Raw genomic sequence first — 14,864 nt, 5'->3', positions numbered from 1 at the left:
GATTGGTCCGAAGGTCGGGTGGCCTCCGGCCGAAGCTAGCGAACCGCCCGGAGCCAGACCCCGGTTCGTCGCCCGAGATTCTCTGCGTACTCGGCCGTCTTGCAGAAAATTGATTCCCGAAGGGTGATATAAATAACTGACTTGTACCTCACCGAATATTTCTTTCAACATCAGCAACAACATCATCTACACACCCAATAACACATTCACGCAATACATTAACTCGTCACTTATACCACTGCGCCACTCCTCTTACACACTTTACAGACTCACCCATCACACACTCACCCATCATGCCTCAACTACGAGTCCTCGTCGTCGGCGCCTCCATCGCCGGCACCTCGGCCGCGTACTGGTTCCGCAAAGCCGGCGCGCTCGTCACGGTCATCGAGCGCTTCCCGTCCTTCCGCCTCACGGGCCAAAATGTCGACATCCGCACCGTCGGCGTCAAGGTGATGCGCAAGATGCCCGGCATGGAGGCCGCCGTGCGCACCGCCACCACCACCATGGACAGCATCAGCTTCGTCGACGCCCGCGGCCGGTCATACGGCGCCATCGCCGCCACCGGCGACCCCGAGCAGCAGTCCCTCGTCTCCGAGTACGAAATCTTCCGCGGCAAGCTGGCGGAAATCATCTACAGCTACACCAAAGATGACAAGGATGTTCGGTACGTCTTTGGCGAGCAGCTGGCGGGCATGACACCGAAGGGGGACGATGGCGAGAATGGCCCCGTGGTGGTCGAGTTTGCGAACGGGCGCGCCGCCGAGGAGTTTGACCTGGTGGTGGCGTGCGACGGCGCCACGTCCCGCACGCGCGCGCTGGGTTTGGGCTGCGGCGTCCGCGACCATGTCGTCACGACCAACCACTGGGCTGCGTACTTTGACATTGAAAAGGACCTCCTCGAGGGTGGCAAGGTCGGGCTGTCGTACAGCGCACCCGGCGGGCGCATGATCTGCCTCGGCCCCGGGCCCGACGGCGGCTCCAAGGGCGTGCTCTTCAGCGTCGCCGCCTCCAGCACCCCCGACCTGACGGGCCCCTTCCGCGCCGCCCAGCAGCGCGGCGACGCCGCCCTGCGCGAGTTTGTCGCTGATCGCTGCCGCGGCGCGGGCTGGCGCACCGACGAGATCCTCGACCACATGATGGCCTCGAACGCCTTCTACGCCAGCGAGATGGTGCGCGTCAAGACGGAGACGCTCTCCCGGGGCAGTTACTTTGCGCTCGTCGGCGACGCGGGCTACGCGTCGGCCAGCGGCACCGGCACCACGCTCGCCATGGCCGGCGCGTACGTGCTGGCGGGGGAGGTGGCCAGGCATCCGGGGGACGTCAGGGCGGCGCTGGCGGCGTACGAGATGGCGATGCGGCCGCTGATTGACGACATGCAAACGGTGTCGCCGCTGTTCTGGAGCGTCATGGCGCCGCAGACGGCGTGGGGGATTGCGCTGCGGAACCGCATCTTTCAGTTTGTGTGCTGGACGCGGGTGCTGGATCTGGCGCAAAAGTTCTTTGCGGGTGCGTTTTCAAGCGCGGAGAAGCATGTGCTGCCCGAGTATGAGTGGTTGAATTAGACGTCTACAAAAAGGGCGGCGTATAACGATGTGTTGCTTGTATATCTATGTTTGTCTTGGTTTTCCCCTAGCGCTTTTTCGTATATCACTTTGAATCCCATCTTGGTCCTCTTTCAAAAATCTACATCAGCCATTCGTCTAGACGACTGAATTCTTGTGCTGCCACTTGGGCTGGGTCCCGCCCATGCTTGCGAACGTCAGGCACTCGCTGACTCTCGCTTATGTCCTTTAACGCAATGCCATCTCCTGTTTCGACGAGACTAGTCAGAGACTCGTGGTATGAATACCCAGCGAGCGCTTTTCTGTTTCGTTTCTGCATAAACAGCGTCTCCTTTTCCGCCGCCACCTGATCGCGCAGACTCATCGTGACCAGCTCGCCCGACAGACCCGCATAGATAGTAGGCGAGGTCGGCGATGCCCTGGCCAAGGAATACACGGGAGACGCATTCTGGTAGATGTTGGGCAGGTAAATGTTGCAGTTGGGTCTGTAAAAGTCCGTCTTGGCCAGCATGTGGCGCGCGCACTCCTTGCCCGACATGTAGCAGCAGCGCTCTCGCGGTGTAATTGGCGGCGTCGCCTTCCACGTCAGGGGTTTGGGAGCCGGGCCGAGCGGCGTGTCACTGCAGGGCACCGCATCGGTGTAGTAGTAGCTCTTGGTCCATCTGTAGTCAAAAATCTTGATCACCGAGGTACGGGCGCTTCCTGCTATGAAGCGATGGATGCCGTCGGCAAGGAGCGGGCCGGTGGGCGTGGTCAGCTCAAAGTGGTCCTGGTAAATGGTGTCGATGGCAGTGGGCGTGCGCAAGTCTTGCAGTCTGACTGTGCCGTCGTCGTAAGAGCTCAGGATGGTCTGTGCAGAGCCGCCAGGGATGGAGGCTGTATCGAGAGGCAATATGCATCGGCATGTTTGCAGCTGCCGATCGGTGTAGATGTACGAGTCGGCGCAGCGTGACGATGCCTGCATCTTCGCCGCATTGGTGACGGCTGTTCCGGCAGGCGTTCTGGTGAGAAAGCGCAGAGGCTCTGCCGTGCCGCTCAACGCAAAAGCGACATCTCCGCTTTGCATGTGGTGAACTTGGCGAATTTGTCGAAAGCTGGAGGAGCCCTCCATGGTCTTTAGGTCGCATCTTTCCACAGGGTGGATCATGTACTCGGCCGGGTTTCCAGCTTCATCCAAGTCCAAGTCATCCGGATCAGGCCATTGTTCGGGTAGCGGGTAGAATAGTATGCTGTCCTTGGTGGCTACCGCAGCAGAACATTGTGGAATGTTGACATGAATATGCTGGATGTCATTTTGGCCACCAGATGCTTCGTCTTCAGTAGACTCGGGCTGGAGCCAGCCAATCGTTCTCCCCAAGTCGGTTTGGTGTGTCGATATCAGTTGCAGGTATCCGCTGGCTCTGCCGACAAGCATCATGAGAGTTTTATCGATTTCCGCGTCCTTGACAAGAGCAAGCGCCGAGACGTCATCCTGGCCAGCCTTGAACCCCGTCGCCTGGCCAATAACTTGAGTCCATTTTTCCTTCTTTGGTGCCGAATAGCGCAGCTCTCGCCATCGCACGACGACATCCTCGCCAATCCCCCACGCGACAAGCTCCTCCTCGGTTTTCCCCTTCATGTGTGACGCGGCATCCACGAAAACGCTTGGTGGAAACGTCTGCGCGAGACGGCCGCCGCGTCCACCACGGCCACCGCGCACTCCTCGACCTCTGTTGCTTTGCGACGCCAGCTTCTTTGACGATACCAGCGATGAGAGCAACAACGCTCTACGCTCCCACGCCCGGGTCTGCCATGTCAGGCGCTTGGCCACCGACTTCCAGTTGCCGGGTGGCAAATCGAGGTATCCGAAATGGGCGCGCACAAAGGTGTTCCATCCGTGGTGCTCGACAATATCCCTGAGGACCTTTGATGTCCTCGCCAGCCGGCCCAGGCTTTGTGCCGTGTTGAGATGCTGGAAGATGCTACGCAAGACTCCGATGGGCAGAGTGTCTAGCCTTGCCGGACTGTCGAGGCGTAATGGCGCCATGTCTGGCAAAGCGTCCATAGTAAATTGATTGAAATATTTTAGATGTTCATGATTTTTGGACCAACGTGCTGGAAGCTGGACTCGATGCCATTTTAACAAAGGACGACTGCAAACTTTTTCTCATCTGATGCTCCGATGTTGTCACAGGCAGAACGCCGGTCTGCACTAAGCAGCGAGCAAGGCAGGCGTTACAGTGGGCCTTGAGTGGTGACTCAGAAGGCTTACAGGGGCGAAGGGCGCTAAAAGCTGCGACCTGCGGGAAGATTCAAGCCGCTGTGGAGAGAAGGACTCGGCGCAAGTCTCGAGTGACTATTATTCGGAGACTAAAGCCCGATTTTATGCTGAGAAATCCAGAGGCAAATTGCTTTTGGCGTCTAATCTTTGAGCACGGGGCAGCTTCTGATGGATGTGGCCATGCTCAGTCGCGTACACGTCACACATCCCTGCAGTGGAGGCGTTGTCGCGGACTTGAAGACTGAAATATATTGAATTATCAAGGGTATTCGAACATTTAGTTGGCCGCCTTGAAAGCAGCGTAAGCCTGGAGCGCCGAAATGAGACCAGTGACGACAGAGTTGGCCGTGACGCCGTTGGCAGCGTAGAAGACGGAGCTGACGCCGAGAATGGCGCTGAAGAGACCAGCAATCGCCTTTTGGATCGGGTCCTGGAGCACAGCTGGGTTCTTGGACCAGTAGTAGTTGAGGAGAGCTGTGCGATTTTTGTCAGAATTGAATACGTCAAACACGGAACATGTCCCTTACAGGCAATGAAGAGAAAGCCGCTGCCCTGGTACCAGCCAGAGCGCGCGCAAGTCCTCTGCTCCTGGGGCAGAGCCTTGATGGTGGCGTGCGACTGCCAGTCTCGGCCGTTGACCTGTCCAAGCGTCGTTGTTAGCATGTTGAGAACTCGATGCCCGTCAGGGGTATCCAGGGTGTCCGAGGCGGAGGACGGGTGCACAAACAGTGTGGCCGATCGAGGTCAGCAGCCAGGCGCCGGCGGTCACTTCGAGAGCAGAAGGCATGATGAATTCGTTTCTGCGAAATGAATGTTTGATGAGCTTGATGAAAGCTTCGCCCCGGGGAAGATGGGATGCGCCGAGATGATATATGCGGCGCGGGCAGTAGGCCTCGGCTAGGTACCTACTGATGGGTCCGTCGGCCGCAGCGCCTACGCCAACGGTGATCCAAAACTCCGTTCCCGACGGCGCCAGACCATTCAACAGATGACAACAAAGGCAGTGAGATTATTTCTTTCGGTTTGGAGTATCACGGATTTTCTAGGGGTTTTTTTTTTTTTCATTTTGGGGGGTTTGATAAACGATGCCTCGACTAATGTTCACTATACCATAGCTGATGACGCGATCATGTACGAGCGGGTAAGCCGCGAATCAAAGTACAGCACTTGCAGCTTGACATATACTGTACACGCAATACCCCAAGATATATTGGCTACCAACAACTGAATAAAGGACATTTTGCATAAGAGTATTGAGAATAAATCAAAGGCCCAAGTAACGCAATCTGCAAAAAGAGTGCTGAGTGTTTTGTTTAAAAAAGGCGATCGGGAATACTGCAGCTTATGTTATTTCTCAAAATGTGGCGGAGAATAAGTCCATCATTTTTCTGTCGTAGACGATGAATGAAGAAATATGTAATAGAATAAGTAGTAGAATTATAGTATCAAGTATATGCCCTGATAAGTGTCTCTTTAACATATAGAGAGAAGAAGGCTGTTTATTTGTATTCGTTGAAGCCCCTTAGTATAGTGGCGTTAACCTTATTTTCAATGGCTAAAGTTTGTACATATTTTTGAGTTTGCCACAGTCCATCTTCCACTACCTTGGTGGAGCGGAATCTACCCATGTGCGGAGACGAGCCACGAAGTCTTGGTGGTGCTCATCAAAGCCTTCTCCGTCACAACCGTTTACTGTCAAACATGCTGCAGGACTCTCATCGCATCCAGTAGCAACTTTTGCGCAGCACCCCAGCGACCTAGGCTATCGAGCGTCCCGTCATGGAGACCGCGCAGGAAAGCTTGACAGAGCGTAGAAGGCGGCAGAACCGTCTGAACCAGCAAGCCCGGCGTTAGTCCAGTTTATCTCCACTGAGCAGCACACAGTCAACATGGCCATGATCTAACCTTTGCGCAGGCAAGCGCCTGGCCGACGAAGCAAACGCCAAAGGCCCTGCTCAGAAATGGATCATTTACTCTGCGTCCGCTGCCCAAGAGGCCGGCGGCGCCAGAACGAGTGAGAAGCATGCGCATCTTTGCCAGCGCGTGGCATCGGACCGCAATCGCTCGCTGGAGAAATTGAGAAAAGCTGTCGCACACAACTTTCTGCAGCAGAGCCTCAACGCCGAGGCCCTGGTATCGGTAACACGGTACAACATCTACCAGGCCATGCTGGTCAACGCGACGTACCTAGGCCTGACCATGGAGCTGCTGCGCGAGGATATTATATCGCCGTTCAATGTGATCGGGCCTGCTACGTTTGGCTTTGGCGCCGGCGACCTTCCGCCGAGTCTGCGGCCGACGGCGCTGCAGCGACAGATTGTCCACCATCCTTGGGTCGATCTCTGCCCCATGCCGTCGCTGCGAGACGCGCTACTGCTGGGCGCTGCTGTGTACGACGAGGACGAGCTATGCCACGATTTATTCATTGGTGCTGGAAACGGCAGCGAGCACCAGGCCGGCCTCGTGGTTTGGGGCGAGTCTTGGGATCCGACGGCGTACGAGCTTTCAGAAGCCATCCTGGAAAAGTGGCAGTGGCTACTGGCGGGATGCACAGATGTTTTGGAATCGACAAATTCCTGGCGGGCAAAGAGATGTGCGAGGCCGTTGAGGCTCGGATTCAGAACTGAGGCTAAGCTACCGGAAGCTATGTGACACAACTTATACGCGAATTAAATTCTCGGTGAGATCCCAGAGCTTGGTCCAGTTATTCTCGTCGACGATGTGAGAGTGCAGCTCCTCATCCGCCACAGCATTGTTGTGCAGGAATGCGCCGGAGGAGTCCTCAATGGTCGGATCTACCATGCCGGTGATGATTGTCGCTGCACCCTCCGAGGTACTTGTCCAAGGAGGAACATCGTACTCTCTACCGTCGAGATCTTTGAGCTCTAAATCATTTGTCAGCTGCGTCTTTGCTACTGAAATGGCTGATGTTGAACGCCAGTGGGTCGGTACGTACTCCCCCCGGAAGACCTCAGCTTGGCAATCCAGGCACGGTCATCGTCAGTAAAGTGTCGCTGAAGGCCGGACCAAACAGCTACCAATGCAAGTGTCAGATTGTGCCAGGGTAAAATGGTATCAAGTCTTGTTCACGTACCGCCTGGGTCAACGCTATACGCACGCACGCCTTTGCTGGCGAGCTGCGGCGCCAGCTTCTTCACAAACATGACTCGGGCGGCGTTGGACTGGCCGTAAGCGACAATCGGCTTATACGAACCAGGCGTCTATATGTGCTGTCAGCAATCGCTGTTCATGAAGAGCCAGGCATGATGTCATCAAACTTGCCTCAAAATTCACGTCCTCAAAATTCATCTTGCCTCCCCGGACAGCCGAACTCGCGACAACCACCACCGACGACCCCCGTCCCGCCTTCTCAATCTTGCCTCTCAGCAGATTCACTAGCAAGAAATTCGCCACATAGTTTACCGCCAGCTGTGACTCGACGCCATCGGTGGTCTTGCTGTACGGCGGCCCCATGAGCCCCGCGACGAGCGCGACGTGGTCAATCGCCTCCACGTCGGATAGACTGGCCACCGCGCGCCGTATCTCGCTCTGATCGGCCAGGTCCATCTTCAAGAACCGAGTCTCGACCGCGGCGTCCTTTTCCTTGATTTTGGCGACGATGGGCTCCACGCGAGACTCTGAGCGCGCGGAGAGGATGAGCAGCTTGGGCCCGACGGTGCTCAGCTGCACGGCGAGCTCGCCAGCGATGGAATCGGCGGCGACGCCAGTGATGAGAATGGTCTTGCCCTTGAGAGCGGCGCCATGCTTCTCGAGAATCGCTTCAGAGGTCTGAATCATTTGCTTGGACGGCATTTTGAACGAATCTGTAGGAAAGTATATAAGTTTTCTTTGTCTGGACGGTAAAGTAAACTGGATTAAAATCTACCCAGAAGATATGGAAACACGTTCTTTTTATACTTTTTTTCGCTACATGCTACGACATGTTCGCCAGTGACCAGACAAGGCGGCAATTCCATCAACCATCTGATTCCAAAGTTGCAAACCGCCCAAAACGGTTAGAATCCTGTCATCAAGAAAGTGGGTTCAACGGGTTTTGGGCGCCTTTCTGAATCGGGCTAGATTTTCGTCACCCGCAGATGTCGTGGAATCCGAATCAGCCGGAGGCAGCACCAACATGGATGAACACGAAAAGAAAAGCTCGAGGGGGGGGAGGGGGCTGCTTCAGGCGGCAACACCGCTATTTATCGCTAGGTGCCCATCTAGCTTGCGTGAGTGCCTAGACACAGCTAACCGACTAACTAATCATGCGGAGCAGCCGAGAAGCTGTGCACGTTTCCATGAGATCCGCAGCAGGGGTGGAGGCTGGCGAATAAGTTCCGTGATCGTTCTCCCTGGTGCTGCTGCTAGGCAAAAGAGCTGCTACGTCTGTCAAGGGGCTCGAGAAACTCATGCAGCTGACTGTGGAGGTCAGTATTCGACATTGCTCAGACCGTGAGGAGATGGATGCCTTGCTTCGTATCTGTGAGTCGCAGCGATGGACATGAAGACTGATGTCTAGTCCTTCCAGCGTGTGTATACAGTGGCTCGTGCCGGCGCAAAAGCTGCAGAGTGGTGTGCGCGCAGATTGAGGCTCATGTGCAAAGCCTATGATCACCGCAAGATGATTGCTTCAGAAATTTATCGACATGATAGCTCATCTTTCAAGTACGAATCCTTTTCTTTTTCTTTTTTTTTATTTCATGTCTCGCTAAGTATCCTGCGCGTCCACTGCGGAGAACATAACCTCTGCGCTGCATTTTTGCGGTCCTCCAACCCTGAAGTGAGCACGTCAGGGTACTAGCTTGTATACTGGCAACGCAGTGAGTAAGGCCTGGGAGGCTCACCCATCACACAGTCAATTAGAGCCATGTGAGGTGTAATATTATGGCCGAGATTTGAATATCCTATTGTCTGCACTGCGGCAGTGTGCTAAGTACATGGCAGCTCATGATTGCAGTGGGCTATAACTAGCGACAATTAAATGACATTGCTTCGAGTTCTCCAGACATTGACCTAGAGACGGACTTCTTTCGGAATAAGAAACGCACCGATGCAACCCATTTTCAGTGCGGCTGGGTTGAACCTGTCAGGATATAATTTGACCATCTCGTTAAAAAGCTCCTTTGCATCTTTGGGGTTCTTCGCCAGCGCCTTTCCAAAATCCTCAATGTACTTCCTGGTCGCCGCCAAGTGCCACACGCCATCGATTTCTTCCGCTTGTCTGTGTCCAGCGACAACGTAGGATGGCTTCAGATCCTCCACAACCCCAATGGCCTTGATCCAGGCCTCACGCTTCGCCTGTGTATTTGCTTCGTAAAGCATCTGGTGCACCTGGCCATAGACAACATCCCCACACACTGCAAGTTTGAGATCGGGCACCCATAAGATGGTGGAGTCGTGGGTATCAGAGTGGCCGACCTCGATGGCCTGCAATTCATACCGACGGTCTATCAGAAATCTGTTATCTTCTGGGAGAGGCTTGATAGATGCAGTGGATTGAGGCTCGTAGATTTGTCCAGGAAAACGAGATCTCCACATTGTAGAGAATACCTGTTCCTCGATTTGTTGTTCCATGTGTCTGATGACGGCCGGCGTAGCCACTGGAACTGCCTCGGGAAAGCGGTTGAGGATAAGCGGGATGCCAAAGAAATGGTCTCCATGGCCGTGCGTTATGTATATGTGTGTCAAACTTCGCTTTGGTGCAATTTTCTCGATCCATGCAATCAGGACGTTGGTTTGCTGGATCGTAATCGGAGTGTCTACCAAGACGGCTTCCGTGGAGGTGTAGATCAGAGTGCAGGAAATGGGGGACCAGACACCTCCCTTCGCTGCCGGATCTGCAGCCTGAAGTGGGATTGGAGGTGCGACGTATACAGCAGACCTTAAATCAGACATTTCTTTTTTAAATGACGAATTTTATCTTCTTTTTTGGGTGTCTGATGTAAATTGTGAAAGGTAGAAAAAACAACAGCGATACTTCAAGACGACTGACAGTTGGTAGTCACCATCGCAAAAAGTATAACTTGTGAGATGAAAGCAGTGAGTATATGAGGTCGGAAGAAGCCTCGGATCTCGGCATACCCTTCACCGTGCCGATATGTAGCATTTCATTAACTCTGTCATCTATATAGCAGTTTAAATGTCCGTACCGCTCGTCTCATCGATTGCAGCGGCGGCAATCGAATCCTAAACGGACACGTTTACGTGATCTATGGCTGAAACATCAATAAGCTACATGTACTTGCCTGATTAAGCAGACTAGTGGCGTGGCGAGAGAAGAGGTGGCAGTGTATTGACCAACGGCCATTGCCCTCATCTGCCCGCATCTGCCCGCACTAGGTCCGCATAAGGTCCGCAACTATACGCCACAGCTGTCCGTCCCTTAACTTCACCAGGATCGGCCATTACAGTGTAATCGAAACCTCAAGCTACACAAGATGCCTTGTGATAAAAGGTTCGACTTCATTTTCCTGGCGCGCTTGTAATCTCGCTGTCTTCCTACAATTGATACTTGTGGCACCGTATCATCTCGCTGCCGGCATAACTTCACACTACGGACTACTTCTTCTACGTTCACTGGCTCTTCACTGATTACTTTGCGCCGCGGTCTGCAGGTTATCAACAGAGCTACCATTCATAGCTTACTTTAAGCCACTGCATCAAAGTTTCTACGCCCTTTTATCCGCCCTCGAGCCCTAGCTATCCAAGCATTCGCATTGCCGTACGAACCGGGCTAGGCTTTTCGTTTTCGAAACAAAATCATAACCCTTCCTCTCTGTTTTTGGCCGCCACTATGCCTTTCTGGAATATTTATCACAGCACTGGCGTTTTCACGGACCAGGACAAGGCCGCTATTGCCAGAGGAGCGACCGAGTTTTACAGTCGAGCCGGTCTTCCCGCATTTTACGTCCACACGCTTTTTACTTCGATGGAACGAGAAAATAGCTTTACAGGTGGCAAATTGCACTCTACACCTTTCGTCTTGATCGAAGTCGCGCACGTTGCGAGAAACTGGGACGGAAAAAAAGAACACGCGGAATATATCAAGAAGGGAATCGACCGCGTCATGATGCCCTTTACTACCGACAAGGGGATCCATCTCGAGTACGCAGTTCTGGAAGGGCCAGCAGCGTTGTGGAGAATCGACGGCGTGGACCCTCCGGAGGCATTTGGACCAGACGACAAGGATCAGGCGGAAGTGAACCGGAAAATCCTGGCTGGAAAATATCGTTCATCGCTTTAAATGACGGAGGCAAAAAGAAGTAGGAGAGGCGACGCACTAGTACTTCATAGTTCCTTTTGCCGTGTTAAATGGAATTCCACTTTCGAGTGAGTAGACCGAGTTGACAGAAAGTAATGTTGACAGAACAAATTAATGCTGTTGGCGAGGCAAAACAAAAACCAAGTACCAAATAATGTTCGCGACCGCTTGAACAAGTTGAGTGTCTGTGCACCGCGTTTCCGCATTCAATATGGCATTAAGTAGCTCTCTCATGAGTATAGCAAAATCGAACAAGGTCAATTTTGCGCCGCGAACATTAATTAATTAGTGCTCGGAGTCTCCCTGTGTTACTCTTATTGTCTGCTTTACCCCGGCTCCGACTTTGACAATCTGAAACATGTGCCTCCTCCACAAGATCCCATTCAAGAGGAGAGCTTCCACTGTTGTCGGGGAAAATCTCAACGTCATAAACCCCGTACTTTCAGTTAGTTTCGAGCGTCACAACTGGTCAAGCTTCCAGCTGACGCGAACGCTATGGGAGTGAGTGCGTCGGTGCCCGTTGTAAACTTACTGCGCTACAGGCCGGAACCCACTGTTACTGCGCTAATTTATAGGGAACACCTCGCAAAAACGTAGGCGTGTTTCCGTACCTAGGCTGAATACTCCAACACACATCAGCGGCCTCAGTCTCATAATTGGCCAGCCAAGGCAGGTAACCAAGTAGCCCATTAACTACGTGGCAGCCGCAGCTTTTACCTCCTCTCTTGAAACCCTCTTCCTCCCCTTTAACCCACATTCACACATTTCTTCTTCCACCAAACCGTTCTCAGCTTTTACAGAACACTACTTGGGTCACGAAGAGACTATGCACTTTGTAGTGACTGCACAACTTAGTCATCGGAGCGCTCGTTTCTCCATCCTCGCACATGGACCTCGGCAGCTTAGCCGGGCGGCCCGGAATGATTAGTCGTGCACTTCGTTGAATCGGACTTAGAGCCCGAGTATAAGGTGAAGGTGTGCCCCTCACAATTTGTCGCGAACAAGTGTTCTGTACACAAAATTCGGTAAACGAACATCCACGGAACAACATGTCCTCTGAAGTAGTGCATATCGTCGTAACACTTGTCCCCCAAACTGGGAAACTTGGCGAGGTATTTACTTGCAAACCTGCACACTTGATCCAAACTTGCACAGAAACCGAATGATTGAATTCCCCCACTCAATATTATTTTCCGAAGCAATCTGACCCTATCTGCAGTTAATACAGGCATTTGAGAATCTCTCACTCCACGTTGAAGCCAATGAGCCTGAAACACTCTCCTATTACGCCGTGCAGCCAAAAGGCAAGGATGAGCTTATAATTGTGGAGAAGTAAGTTTCTAACACGACTTTTTCGGTTTAATCGAAGCATGGCTGATATTGGCTATCGCAGGTATGCCAACGAGGGCGCGTTAAAAAGCCATGCACAATCACCAGCTTTCAAGAAGTTTGGAAAGGTAATTAGCACGATTTTGCAGTCCCCACCAGATATCAAGCGCTCGAGCTTGAAGAGTGGATTTGAGACTCGATCGAAGATGTAGGCTTTTGGACAAATTTATAGGCAAGGCTGATCATATCAACCCGGCCGTTATTAAAACAAGTACATGAACTAGGTTTAAAACAGAAACAAAATTGATTCACGTTGAAAACATAGATTTTCCACAAAAAAAAAGATTGAAATATATAAATTACGTTATAACTAGAGGAATACGAATTTCTGTAAATGAAAATTTAAAATAAATTAACGAAAGTCTTTGGTAATATAATGTATAAAAAGAGAATAAGTTTTTACTCGTCATTCTTACAAAACACCTCCGCCGAAGTCTTCCCAACAAGTCCCAAAACCAACGCAAGCATGACCGCGGCGACGCCAGCGAATACAAGCGCCATAACGTGGAAGCCGTAGGCTTCGCTAAGCCAGCCACCAACCAGCGGTCCAATGGCCAAACCTCCAAAGAAGAACAGCGAATTGAATCCATAAAGCTGCGCATACGGCCCGTGCTTGCCAAAAAAACCAGGATTGGCCATGTGGTACGACTCTATGACACTTCCGGCCTCGACATAGCTGATTGGACCCGTCAATGCAAGCGCCACGCCGTTGAGTGCCAGAACGACGCAAAAGAATGGCAGTCTGGCAGCGTCAGACAGTATTTCAAGCGATGGCAGGGAGAAAAGGCCAACTGCAGGCACCAGTAGCGCGTATCCCGTCGTCGCCAGCGCCCTTGGGCCGTATCTGTCCACTGCCCAGCCAGCGGGCTGGCCCAATCCGACAAGTGGCACTATCATGCAGGCAAAAGTCATGCCAACTTGGTTGGAAGTGAACAAAAAGAGACTTGTCAACTGGATTGGCACGGTCGCGTCAATAACACCGACAACTATGCCCTGCACAAGGGCGATGGCCATGGCCATTGAGAGCCGCGAGTTGCGCATGCAGAACAGCACAGGGAGGTTGCGCGCCAGCCAACCAGCATTCTCAGGTATTCTGAACTCGCAGCTTTTTAGCTCGTTACGTCGCCGAAGTAAAGGCGAGCTCTCGTCGTCTTCGCCGACGCAGCCTTGCGCAGTAGTGCTCTCGCTCAAGTTGGAATCCGACTCATCCTCATCTAGATCCGACACCACTCTGTACTTTTCCATCTCCAGTTTATCAAGCATCAGCAGCCTCATGGTAAGATCAACAAGCAGCACCGTAGCGCAGAGCGTAAACACGGCCTTCATCCCGCCAGAGTCGTATAGCCACCCCCCGAGCGCCGGCGCCAACAATTCGCCCACCGATACAAACGAGAAGATGGAGCCCGTCACGCGGCCCAGCTCGCTGGCGCCGACGAGGTCCTGGAGAGTGGCAAACCCGACCGCCCAAACAATGGCCACCGAGACGCCCTGCAGCAGCCGCGCCGCCAGCAGGACGGCGAGGGTCGTGCCCGCGCAGAGCATCGCCGTGCTGGCAAGCAGCGCCACGATGCCGACCACAAAGGGCAACTTGCGCGAGCCGAATCTATCGGCGGCCCAGCCGACCGGCACCGCAAAGAGCACCGAGGAGCCCGCGTAGGCGGCGAGCTGGCGCGACGTCTGCGTCTGGATGGCGGAGTCGTCGATGCCCAGACGGTCGCGCAGCACAAAGGGCATGACGGGGACGACGATGCCGTAAAGGAAGAGGTCGCTGAACAGGCCGATGCCTACCGTGACAATGATGAAGAGGCGCTGCGATCGCCATCGGTACCCCCAGGGGGGCGATTGGCGTGCCATGGTTGTGTGCTTCCGTTTATACCGCAGACCGCTTGCATGTAGACATAGACGTCTAAAGACGGTTCACATGAGGAAAGAAAAAAATGTAAAAGTAGGAGCTTTATAAACAAATAGGAGAAAGCTTTTTTAGGAAAAGATGGCTGTAAAGCCGATGAGGTCTCGCTCGGGTGGCTACATTTCGGTGGTTGGCTGAGACAAGGAAAGTAATCCGAGTACTGTCGGTAGGACTGGTGGCCAATAGCTCGGGATTTGACTCAGCTCATCGCAAATCGGTCGCCCAGTGTTTCTGACCGATGCGGAAAGCGCCCCAAGCTCATTTCCTCTTCAGCTTTTTCCTTTCTTTTTTTTAAGGCCTATGAACCCACGATCTTGCACCTTCAGCTGGGATGGGAGCGCCAGCCCCGCCGCCTCACTGCAGAGTTCCGTCGATTGAATCATGATGAAAGTATTTTACACAAGAGAGTGGCGAGCTGAGCCGCGCTAGATCTCAGCATAGCTCCCCCCTGTGCGCCAAAAAATCGCTGGGTCTAGATAG

The 14,864-nt window shown here is 53.2% G+C and overlaps 9 protein-coding genes across 10 annotated transcripts; 4 read left to right on the top strand and 5 right to left on the bottom strand.

Annotated features, from left to right (window-relative positions):
- Positions 1–293: 293 nt before the first annotated feature.
- LMH87_001750 (uncharacterized protein) lies at positions 294–1,565 on the top strand (the record flags this gene model as incomplete). Its single annotated transcript, XM_056193079.1, has 1 exon — positions 294–1,565. One exon carries the CDS (start codon positions 294–296, stop codon positions 1,563–1,565), a length of 1,272 nt encoding a protein of 423 aa, XP_056050152.1.
- Positions 1,566–1,686: 121 nt separating this feature from the next.
- LMH87_001749 (uncharacterized protein) lies at positions 1,687–3,609 on the bottom strand (the record flags this gene model as incomplete). Of its 2 annotated transcripts, XM_056193077.1 has the most annotated exons (2): positions 1,926–2,013; positions 2,090–3,609. In XM_056193077.1, 2 exons carry the CDS (start codon positions 3,607–3,609, stop codon positions 1,926–1,928), a joined length of 1,608 nt encoding a protein of 535 aa, XP_056050150.1. The 2 variants fall into 2 exon arrangements, with proteins under 2 accessions (XP_056050151.1, XP_056050150.1); XM_056193078.1 differs by having other exon boundaries at positions 1,687–3,609.
- Positions 3,610–4,102: 493 nt separating this feature from the next.
- LMH87_001748 (uncharacterized protein) lies at positions 4,103–4,612 on the bottom strand (the record flags this gene model as incomplete). The annotated part of the gene is made up of 3 exons (XM_056193076.1): positions 4,103–4,299; positions 4,353–4,464; positions 4,553–4,612. The coding sequence occupies 3 exons, from the start codon at positions 4,610–4,612 to the stop codon at positions 4,103–4,105; spliced, it is 369 nt and encodes a 122-aa protein (XP_056050149.1).
- A 992-nt stretch (positions 4,613–5,604) lies between these two features.
- LMH87_001747 (uncharacterized protein) lies at positions 5,605–6,477 on the top strand (the record flags this gene model as incomplete). The annotated part of the gene is made up of 2 exons (XM_056193075.1): positions 5,605–5,674; positions 5,741–6,477. The coding sequence occupies 2 exons, from the start codon at positions 5,605–5,607 to the stop codon at positions 6,475–6,477; spliced, it is 807 nt and encodes a 268-aa protein (XP_056050148.1).
- Positions 6,478–6,483: 6 nt separating this feature from the next.
- LMH87_001746 (uncharacterized protein) lies at positions 6,484–7,638 on the bottom strand (the record flags this gene model as incomplete). Its single annotated transcript, XM_056193074.1, has 4 exons — positions 6,484–6,710; positions 6,782–6,859; positions 6,920–7,046; positions 7,108–7,638. 4 exons carry the CDS (start codon positions 7,636–7,638, stop codon positions 6,484–6,486), a joined length of 963 nt encoding a protein of 320 aa, XP_056050147.1.
- Positions 7,639–8,838: 1,200 nt separating this feature from the next.
- On the bottom strand, positions 8,839–9,720 carry LMH87_001745 (uncharacterized protein; the record flags this gene model as incomplete). Its single annotated transcript, XM_056193073.1, has 1 exon — positions 8,839–9,720. The coding sequence occupies one exon, from the start codon at positions 9,718–9,720 to the stop codon at positions 8,839–8,841; it is 882 nt and encodes a 293-aa protein (XP_056050146.1).
- An 898-nt stretch (positions 9,721–10,618) lies between these two features.
- Positions 10,619–11,068, top strand: LMH87_001744 (uncharacterized protein; the record flags this gene model as incomplete). The annotated part of the gene is made up of 1 exon (XM_056193072.1): positions 10,619–11,068. One exon carries the CDS (start codon positions 10,619–10,621, stop codon positions 11,066–11,068), a length of 450 nt encoding a protein of 149 aa, XP_056050145.1.
- A 1,067-nt stretch (positions 11,069–12,135) lies between these two features.
- On the top strand, positions 12,136–12,627 carry LMH87_001743 (uncharacterized protein; the record flags this gene model as incomplete). Its single annotated transcript, XM_056193071.1, has 3 exons — positions 12,136–12,198; positions 12,306–12,418; positions 12,480–12,627. The coding sequence occupies 3 exons, from the start codon at positions 12,136–12,138 to the stop codon at positions 12,625–12,627; spliced, it is 324 nt and encodes a 107-aa protein (XP_056050144.1).
- A 247-nt stretch (positions 12,628–12,874) lies between these two features.
- Positions 12,875–14,329, bottom strand: LMH87_001742 (uncharacterized protein; the record flags this gene model as incomplete). The annotated part of the gene is made up of 1 exon (XM_056193067.1): positions 12,875–14,329. One exon carries the CDS (start codon positions 14,327–14,329, stop codon positions 12,875–12,877), a length of 1,455 nt encoding a protein of 484 aa, XP_056050143.1.
- Between the last annotated feature and the right edge of the window lie 535 nt (positions 14,330–14,864).

This window comes from Akanthomyces muscarius, chromosome 3 (genome assembly GCF_028009165.1).
Source record: "Akanthomyces muscarius strain Ve6 chromosome 3, whole genome shotgun sequence".
NCBI lineage: Eukaryota > Fungi > Ascomycota > Sordariomycetes > Hypocreales > Cordycipitaceae > Akanthomyces > Akanthomyces muscarius.
Note: the sequence above shows the minus strand (reverse complement) of the source record. Positions and strands in the feature narration are given on the sequence as shown.